The sequence below is a fragment of the Delphinapterus leucas genome, chromosome 3, assembly GCF_059928025.1.
Source record: "Delphinapterus leucas isolate spDelLeu-1000000601 "Yukka" chromosome 3, BTC_Dleu_Yukka2, whole genome shotgun sequence".
In the NCBI taxonomy this organism is placed as follows: Eukaryota; Metazoa; Chordata; class Mammalia; order Artiodactyla; family Monodontidae; genus Delphinapterus; species Delphinapterus leucas.
In genome coordinates this window covers 10975544-10985868 of record NC_143131.1, presented here as the reverse complement: position 1 = coordinate 10985868, position 10325 = coordinate 10975544, and the positions used below count along the sequence as shown (strand labels likewise).

The 10325-nt window shown below is 41.5% G+C and overlaps 1 protein-coding gene across 1 annotated transcript in view; it reads left to right on the top strand.

Annotated features, from left to right (window-relative positions):
* The first annotated feature begins 2194 nt into the window (after positions 1-2194).
* CTNND2 (catenin delta 2) overlaps positions 2195-10325 on the top strand; it is a 47980-nt gene continuing 39849 nt past the window's right edge. The window contains exon 1 of the mRNA XM_022581404.3: positions 2195-2484. Within this exon, the coding sequence (XP_022437112.2) occupies positions 2285-2484 (200 nt within the window). The 5' untranslated portion in view covers positions 2195-2284. The remainder of the gene's footprint in view (positions 2485-10325) is intronic.

Here is a 10325-nt window from a genome sequence, read left to right as displayed (position 1 = left end):
GTCCAGCACACTGGGGCAAGTCGAAGAGGCTGCTCTGGGGAAAGTGGTGGCTCCTTCCCCTTGAACATCAAGGGGACATCTTGCTTCTCATTCAGGGCTTATGGGTTGGGAAGCTGTGTAAGATGAAACCACACTTTCAAGTCTGTTGTAATTTTTAAATTTTTATTTATTTATTTATGGCTGTGTTGGGTCTTCGTTTCTGTACGAGGGCTTTCTCTAGTTGCAGCAAATGGGGGCCACTCTTCATCGCGGTGCACGGGCCTCTCACTATCGCGGCCTCTCTTGTTGCAGAGCGTAGGCTTTAGACGCGCAGGCTCAGTAGTTGTGGCTCACGGGCCTAGTTGCTCCGCGGCATGTGGTATCTTCCCAGACCAGGGCTCGAACCCGTGTCCCCTGCATTGGCAGGCAGATTGTCAACCACTGCGCCACCAGGGAACCTGTAATTTTTTAAATGATGATAACAAAAACTAAAAAAAAAAAAATGCTCTAGCCTAATCCTCTCCCTCTCCTCATTTTTGCTTTCAATGTTGATGATGTGCAAGGCCACACAACCAGTCTTCTGTGCTCATTCAGGAGGGGGGATGCCCCTGTATGCACAAGGATTGAGAGAGTTTGCTGCTTCCTTCCCCCATCGCTTCCGTGATAAAGAATGCACCCATCTTCTCACTTCTGTGAATTCAAGTTGGTCTGACCGTGGTTTGTGCGGGGTTAATGATAAAGTCGCCAGCCTGCTGAGCTCAACTAAACTCGTAGCCCGAGATGAGTGTGATTTAATGATGAGTAGGTAAAGCCAGGTGCTCAGAGGACTATCATGTACAAAGGATCTTCTCCAACCTGTTTTAAGTGCTGTCATTGGAAAATAAATATGCTACATTTGGGGGTTTTCAGGCAAACCATTTTTGTCAGACACTTCTCGGCTGTCGTCAAGTGAATGAAGACACTTTCCTATTTCGGTAATTTAGACATCAGCATTTTTTTTTTTCATCCAAGCTAAAATAAGCCACCTAAACATAGGATAAAAGCAGATACCAAAATTACGAAGTCTTATGTTTTATTTATTACTGCCTGGAATTAAGATGTCATTGCCTCCTTCCATGGTTCCATTTCCTGCCCCCCAAGCACCACGTGCCAGAGAATTAGACAGCAAAATAAGTTATCCTTTAGAGACCTATAAGGAGGAAAAATATTTAAATGGCTTTTAGGAGCTACCTAAATATGTCTAATTGGGGGATGGGAGACAAGACAGGAATTTAACTTTGGACACATGCCGATTCCACCTGAAAAATTTAGGAACAGGCAACTTTGCTACAGGCATTCCTTTACTTAGTTCCAGAAGTAAATTAATGGAACAGAACTGGAAGCTGCAGGTGGGATGAATTAATTGTCTTGCAGGGTTATTGGTAATGCCTAAATGGCTTTGTAAACTAGAAGTATTCCATAAAGATGTCATTATAAGTACCTCTATCATGGGGAGTAGCATGATTAATAATGATAAAGTGAATTAAGGAAGCAAAGTTGCATTTTATCTTATTTTTTCCACGGGAAGTAAAACATGTCAAATTAGTAAATGTTATATGGTAGAACCATTCAATAAAATCCCATCAGAGAGACAGATCAATCATCCAGTTACCCTAGTTCAAAGGACACCTAGTTCTATATATTGTTTGTAAAGTTTCTCTCCCTGCTTTAAATGTTTCTCTTTGCTTTATAGGGACCAGAATGCAGATGTCATATATACATACATTTTTGTGTTTTGACTCTTATTTGTTAAATAATACAAGTCCCAACATAGCTCCCGTCAAGGCATTCCTGAGGTTATGTTAGAATTACCCTATGTTTTCCTGACTTCTGTGAATAGCAAGCAGGAACCCACTGATTGCTAACTTCTATTGAGTCCTGAGTCCAGGGTCATCACTGTGTGTTCAGTGCTTCCCACACATTTCTTCGCAACAGCCTTGTAAGGGAGGTACCATTATTCTTGCTTCGCAATTTAAAAAGCTGAGGCTCAGAGGCATGAAATAACTTGTCCAAAGAGTCAGTCCCACATCCGTCCAGCACCAAAAGTCCGTACATTTGCTGTGAAGAAATACCGTTTTCTCTGTGTATGTGTCCACGGTTACCCCATAAAGAATAATCAGTGACGGGGAACAGACAACACTGCATTAACGTGGCCTCTTGTGTTCTCTTTTTCACCCCCGTCTGCACCTCTCCCTCCACACTCTTCCTCGGTTTTGACCACATTTCAGCTCTTCCCTTCGTTTTCTTTTCCAAAGGCAAATACGCCATGCGAGACCTGGTCCATCGGCTTCCAGGCGGGAATAACAGCAGCAACGCGGCGAGCAAGGCCATGTCGGACGACACGGTGACAGCCGTGTGCTGCACCCTGCACGAGGTGATCACCAAGAACATGGAGAACGCCAAGGCCTTACGGGACGCTGGCGGCATCGAGAAGTTGGTCGGCATCTCCAAAAGCAAAGGAGACAAGTAAGTCAGACGGTGACTTCCTATCATGTAGAATTGGTATTGGTAGAATCGGTTCTAAGTGTGCCCAGCATCCCCTGGGTACGGGTAACACCACTGAATGTCACTGGGAAGCACTCTGGTGTCTGATAATCAAGAGAAGGAAAACAGCAGATGGTTTCCAGTCTTCTCCCCCCACAAGGAAAGCTGATCTTACTAATAATTTTGATTTGATAAATAACTCATGACTTGGTGAGTCCTGGGATGTTAGTAAGATAGGCTTGACAATCCAGCGTCCAGTCTAGTGACTAGCAAGTTCCTTCCATACGGAAGAGACGACCCTGATTCATGAAGGTATTTGGTGGCAGCTGTTCCTCTGCGGCTGCAAGTCCAAGTGTTGATGATGGATCCACAACCTTTTGTTCTGTGCCTCTTCAGTTCTGCATAGCAAGTCAGGGAGGATGGGGGAGAAAACAGTGTGATGGAGTCAGAGAGAAATCAGCGTCCAACCAGCACCCTCCTTTACCAGCTGTGCCTTTGGGACAAATTATTGAATTTAACAAGTCACTGTGCTCATACTTTCCAATCTAAAACTGAGGGAGGGGCTGTCATAAAATATTTCCTAAAAGAAGTAATAATCAAGTCTTAAAGACTGAATAGAAATTTCTGGGGCAGAGGGGATAGAGGCAGTGAGGAAGGAGGGCTTTTATGCCAATGGAATAAAGAGAGAAAAGGCTCATGTCAAAGGAGCGGCACCGCCAGAAACAGGAATGTTCCCAGTTTGATTTAAGAATCGATGGTATCTTACTCTGTGTAACCAAAACATATCTTCACAAGCCACAGTGTCAGTATATCAGCGAGCTGTCAATTTTACAAAAACATTCATTAACCTTAATTCGGTTTTGCCTCCTGGAAGTCCCTCAATGTAATCAAGTAAGATTAAAAGGGTAAACCTTTTGTTATCAAGGGTCTACTTCTTGACTTTGCATTCCTGGCCACACCCCTCCATTCTTTTATATCTAAGCGCTGAATAATTTCTCTCCTGTTATTAAAGGCTGTGAAGGATGCACTTTGAGACTTTTTGGAAATTCTCTCATTTAATTCCAGATATTATCATTGCATAATAAGTGAAGTTTCAGGGCTTTTGTTTAAGCACCCTGAGACCTCCAAATAGGTTCAGTGAACAATTCAGGATTAGGATTTGAATACTTTCCTATATCAAATACAGAGAAGCCCCTCTGGACTCGTGTAATAATTGTGCAATGTAGATGGATGGCTTGAATTATATCTTATAATACTTACAGTAAAATGCTCTTCTACATAGGCAGGAAGCCACGTGGTTTTCTTTTTTATATAGCTTCAGTAGACCTTTGGAATCTCTAATTGAAATGCTTACCTGTTTTGAGCATTAAGAACTTAATATGTTGATGCTTTTCTTAAGCAAACACACATGCTCACACAGTAAAACCATAGTCCACAAAAACTCTCTAATATATTTGTCTATATTCATGGGACATTCCAAGACCAAAGTGTTTTCTCTGAATCGTAAGACAGTAGAGCTGTGGGAGGTGGTCACATTAATTCCTTCCATCTGTGTGAGCATCCCTACTGGACCTTAAAGAGAAGAGATGCTTTTATCAGTCCTGTGGTCAAAGAAAATTATTTGATGAAACTAATTAAAAACTCATTTGAGGAAACCATCTATGCAACAGTATATATCCACGTTGCCCATCCAGAAAATAGTCCTGTTCAGTCTCTTCCTCTGGATTATTGTTAATGGGAGATTCCTTTCATTAATTAATCTCAAATTAATCTCAAATCTGTGCTTTAAATTGACTGAAAATTTCTTTATGGAATACTCATTTCATGTCATTGTTTCTTTATCTTTTTTCTCCAGTGTTAGCAGTCTGGATTTATGAATTCAGTAAGAAGTGTGGAATTGTTTTGAGTCAAGCGTCTTCCCAGTTATAATTCTCCTGCTTAGTCAGTCTCAACCATTATTTTATGTGGTTTATCTCTTTTATATTTAGTGACTAATTTGGGGATCAAAACAAGGTTTTTATAACTGGAGATAACCTTGTCAGCCACCTACACTTCAATTTGATTATTACTTCTCACTGCTCTTAAAATGAATCCAGAAGAATTGCTCTGGATCTTACCACTAAACTCACCATTTATCACTCAATTCTGTCATGATAGTAGGCACTGAGACTCCCATGGCCTTCTAGACGGGTTTGAACAAAATAGAAACACGTTATTGAAAATAGAATTTTTGGAATTGGAGATGATTTAATAATTGGAAAAGGGAGGGATATCAGTTGGCTCTAGTTAAGTCATAAAATGCTTGCAAACTTGCCCTCCTCAAAAAATTATTCAAACTTTTAACTTGAGATCGCATGAGAAAACACAGATGAAAAAACCTACGAGTCTATGATTCTGCCTTTAACATATTTATAGGTTTTATTTCTAAACATACACAAGCTTAAATATGCCATGATACTAATGAGTCAGCCTGACACGTTGCCAATCACAGTCTGTTTGAACTGTATAGCTCACCATGTTTTGCCAATACACTGGAAGAATTATTCTGGAATCCTGCAGCTGGAATGGCCGTGCTGAACACCCACAATGAATGGCATCAACTGAAATTCTCAGCCGCCCCTAATTTGACACCTCTGGTGAAGATCAGACATTGTGTAATCGTTAATGACTTACAGGAGTCTTTCATACTTACCATTTTAAGTCTTGATAACTTATTCTTTTCACATCATTTTAAACATGCAATATGGACAAGTCCATCTGTTTCAAAAGTACATTTGTATTTTTTCAGGTTTTAACAGTTATGTAGGAAATAGTGTTGAGTGTGTCACTGTATTTTCTCATAAGACAGAAAAGCCATTTAACAGCCTCGACTGTTACTTGTCAGTAAGGAGCTCTGTTTCTGGCTGCGGTTATAATCACTTGTCACATAAGAAGTACTCAGTTGTTCAAGTCCTTCAATCAATAGTTATAGTTTTTCAAGTAGACGCTGCATGGGACCAGTCTAGTGGATGAATCAAAATTAAAGTCTAAAAAGAAAGTGATGTTTCTTTGACCTTCATCAGTTTTTTATAACACTGTGATGTATTGGCATTTTAATTGAGAGGTTAAAAGCTGCTATTCATTACGTATTCACAGTCTCTTTCTATTTTGTAACTAAGCAAGGAGTAGAAAAAAATTACACCATCAGAGGAATTTTTGCATACTAAATATGTTTCAACTATATTATCGCTACCTGAATATTATTAATATGTATTCCTCTAGAGTTGCTTGACTTTTGTCATAGATACATATCTAGCTAGTGGTGATAAACTACAGCAAAACATAGCATTTAATCTTTGCTCAACATTGATTATATAAGAATAACATGTGAGGATCATCACAGTTGCAGAGGTTCTCCCCAAGGAGCCTACATCGGGCTCGCCAGCACCAGGAAGACCAGCCCCCAGATGGGAGAGCTGGAGGGACGCCATAGGAGACACAGACTCTGCTCTTAAAGGGCTCACGCAAAATCTCACATACCTCAAAACAGAGCGTGCAGAGGCAGCAGTTTGAAAACAGCCTGGGTCAGACCCCTTGCCGATCTTAGAGAGCCTCTCAGAGAAGCAGGAGGCAACTGAGACTCCCCTGCCTGGGGACCGAGATGCTAGCAGCAGGCATTTTGGGGAGCTAGTTCTACCATGAGGACACTGGTGCTAGCAAGTGCCTTTTGGAATCCTCCCTCTAGTCTGTTAGCACCAGAGGCTTACCTGCCCACCAGCCAGTCAGCCCCAGTCCCGGGACCCCCTACATCGAGCAGCCGGCTGTGTCAGGACCCAGCCCTGCCCATCAGCAAGCCAGCAGCCTCCACACAAGGCAGGGCCTGGCAGCCAACTGGACCAGGGGCCAGCCCCCCTACCAGTGCACCCACAGTAGTTGGCCCTACCACAAAAGAAGGACCCACACAGACCACAAAGGGGACACCCCTAGAGCATACATCTCTGTGACCAGAGGAGAGCATGCTGCTGGGCCCCATGGGACAGCTCCTACATAAGACCACTTCTCCAAGATCAGGAAACGTAACAGACCTACTTGATACATAGAAATAAAGACAGAGAATAAAGCAAAGTGACAGAGGAATATGTTGCAAATAAAGGAAAACTAAAACTCTAGAAGAAGAACTAAGTGAAATAGAAATAAACAATCCACCCAATAAAGAGTTCAAGGTAATGATCATAAAGATGCTCAGGAGAAGAATGAACACAGTGAGAAGTTTAACAGAGAGTTGGAAAATCTAAAGAAGAACCAAACAGAACTGAAGAATACAATAACTGAAATAAAAAATACACTAGAAAGAATCAATAGTAGATTAGATGATACAGAGGAATGGATCAGCAGACTGGAAGACAGAGTAATGGAATTCAACCAAACTCACCAAATACAAGAAAATTTTTAAATGAGGATAGTTTAAGATACCTTTGGGACAACATTAAGCATACTAATATTCACATTGTAGGGGCCCAGAAGGACACAGAGAGAAAGGGGCAGAGAACTTGTTTGAAGGGATAGTAGCTGAAAACTTCTCTAACCTGGGAAAGAAAAAAGACACCCAGGTCCAGGAAGTACAGCAAGTCCCAAACAAGATGAACCCAAAGAGGTCCTCACCAAGATACATTGTCATTAAGGTGGAAAAAATTAAAGATAAAGAGAGAATCTTAAAAGCAGCAAGGGAAAAGCAACTAAGTATGGACAAGGGAACTCCCATGAGACTCTCAGCTGACTTTTCCACAGAAACTTTGCGGACCAGAAGAGAGTGACATGATATATTCACAGCGATGAAAGTAAAAAACTTCTACAACCCAGAATACTCTATCCACCAAGATTATCATTCGGATTTGAGTTTTACAGGCAAGAAAAAGCTAAAAGAGTTCAGCACCACTAAACCAGCTTTGCAAGAAATGTTAATGGTACTTCTCTAAGTGGAAAAGAAAAGACCACAAGTAGAAATATGAAAATTACCAAGGGAAAAATGTCACTGATAAATATACAGTAAAGATAGTAGATAAACCACTTATAAAACCAGTAGGAAGGTTAGAAAACAGAAGTAGTAAAATCATCTATAGCCACAATAAGTAGTTAAGGGATATACAAAACAAAAACGATACAAAATATGAAGTAAAAACTATTAAATGTGGAGGAGGGAGATCCAGATGGTGGAGTAGGAGGAAACCAAGCCCACCTCTCCCCAAAAAACACATCAAATCATCTTCATGTGGAGCAACTCTACTGAAAACAACCTGGAGACTTGCAGAAAGGTTCTTCTTCAACCAAGTCTGTAAAGAAAGATACACACGGAGTCTGTATCCACAGAGGAAGGGAGGAGTTGTGGTCGGGTCAGGACCTGTGCCCTTAGCAGGGGACACAGAAGAAGAAGGAGATATCATGGCCTTAGGGATCCTCTCTGGGCAGCGAGGGGTTCAAATCACACACTGAGCACCCCAGCCCTGGGGTCAGACACCAGGAAGACAAGTTGCCTTACCTGGTTAAACACCAGTAGGATTTACAGAAGAAGAGAACAAGACTCGCTTGTTAACAGCCCATGCATAAACTTGCTTACTCCTGGGAATAGCTCAGAGGAAGCAGATTGAAAACTGTCTGGGGCTCTAGCTGGTTTCCCAAGACCATGCCAGCCCACACTGGGCACCTGCTCCAGCCCCTCTTGCTCCAGCACTGCTCTCCACTAGAGCAGAGGCCACCATGACCAAGGAGAGTGTGCACGCTTAGAGAGAACAGAGCCAGCTTGGACTAGACCCTCAGGGCTTCTGCTCCAGCCCCTGATAGGGTGTTAACTGCCACTGAGCACAGAAGATGCCCTGGTTCACACCTGGCTCTGACTCTAACCCCTCCATCTCCAGCCATATCATCCAACAAGGTGGTAGCTGCCAGCACACCCCAGGGGAAGACATGACCCATGCTCACTTCAGATCCAGCTCTCCCACCACTGTGCCAGCTCTCTCTCCATCCACTGGGCACACACGCAGATGGTATAGGGATGCTCCCACACAAGGACACCCCTTCAAGACTGGAATAGTCAGCTCCTACACCTAATTTCATAAAGACAGAGAATGTTAAACAAAATGAGAAGACAGAGGAATATGTTTCAAACGAAAACACAAGAGAAGACGGTGGAAAACAACCCTAATGAAACAGAGATAAATAGTTTACCAGGGCTTCCCTGGTGGCACAGTGGTTGGGAGTCCGCCTGCCGATGCGGGGGGCACGGGTTTGTGCCCCGGTCCGGGAGGATCCCACATGCCGTGGAGCGGCTGGGCCCGTGGGCCATGGCCGCTGGGCCTGTGTGTCTGGAACCTGTGCTCCGCAACGGGAGAGGCCACAGCAGTGAGACACCCATGTACTGCATAAAAAAAAAAAAAAAAAAAAATTTACCAGACAAAGAGTTCAAAGCAATAGTAATAAGAATGCTAACTGAGCTCGGGAAGAGACTAGATGAACACAGTGAGAAATTTAACAAGGAACTAGAAAATATAAAAAATAACCAGTCAGACAAAGCTGCAGTCATCAAAACTGTATGGTACTGGCAGAAAAACAGACACATATATCAATGGAACAGAATAGAAAGCCCAGAAATAAAACCCATGCACTTATGGTCAATTAACATATGACAGAGGAGGCAAGAATATATAGTGGAGAAAAAAGACAGTCTCTTCAATAAGTGATGCTGGGAAAACTGAACAGGTACATGCAGAAGAATGAAACTAGAACATTCTCTAATATCATAAACAAAAATAAACCCAAAATGGATTAAAGACCTAAATGGAAGACCAGAAATCTGAAACTTCTAGAGGAAAACATAGGCAGGACGCTCTTTGACATAAGTCATAGCAATATTTTGAGAGGTCTGTCTCCTCAGGCAAAGGAAACAAAAGCAAAAATAAACAAAAGGGACCTAATTGAACTTAAAAGCTTTTGCATAGCAAAGGGAACCATCAACAAAATGAAAAGACAACCTATTGAATATTCACAAATGATATAACCAACAAGGGGTTAATATCCAGTTGTATATATCCAAGATATATATATATATATATATATATATATATATATATATATATCTCTAACATACAACTCAATATCAAAAAACAACCCAATTAAAAAATAGGCAGAAGACCTCAATAGGCATTTTTCCAAAGAAGACATACAGATGGCCAACAGACACATGAAAAGATGCTCAGCATCACTAATCATCAGGGAAATGCAAATCAAAACCACAGTGAGGTATCACCTCACACCTGTCAGAATGGCCGTCATCAAAAGGACAAAAATAACAAGTGTTGGCGAGGATGTGGAGGAAAGGGAACCCTCGTATGTTGTTGGTGGGAATGTAAATTGGTGCAGCCACTATGGAGAAGAGCATGGAGGGTCCTCAAAAAATTAAAAATAGAACCACCATATGATCCAGCAATTCAAGTTCTGTATCTTTTTCCAAAGAAAACAAAAACACGAATTAGAAAAAAATACATGCACTTCAATGTTCATTACAGCATTATTTACAATAGTCAGTATATGGAAACTGCCCAAGTATCTATCGATAGGTGAATGGATAATGAAGATGTGAGATAGATATATATAGATAGATAGATAGATAGATAGATAGTGAGAGAGACAGAGACAGAGACGACTATTACTTGGCCATAAAAAAGAATAAAATCTTGTAATTTGCAACAATATGGATGGACCTAGAGGGTATTATGCTAAGTGAAATAAGTCAGAGAAAGACAAATACCATATGATTTCACTTGTATGTGGAATCTACAAAACAAAAGAAT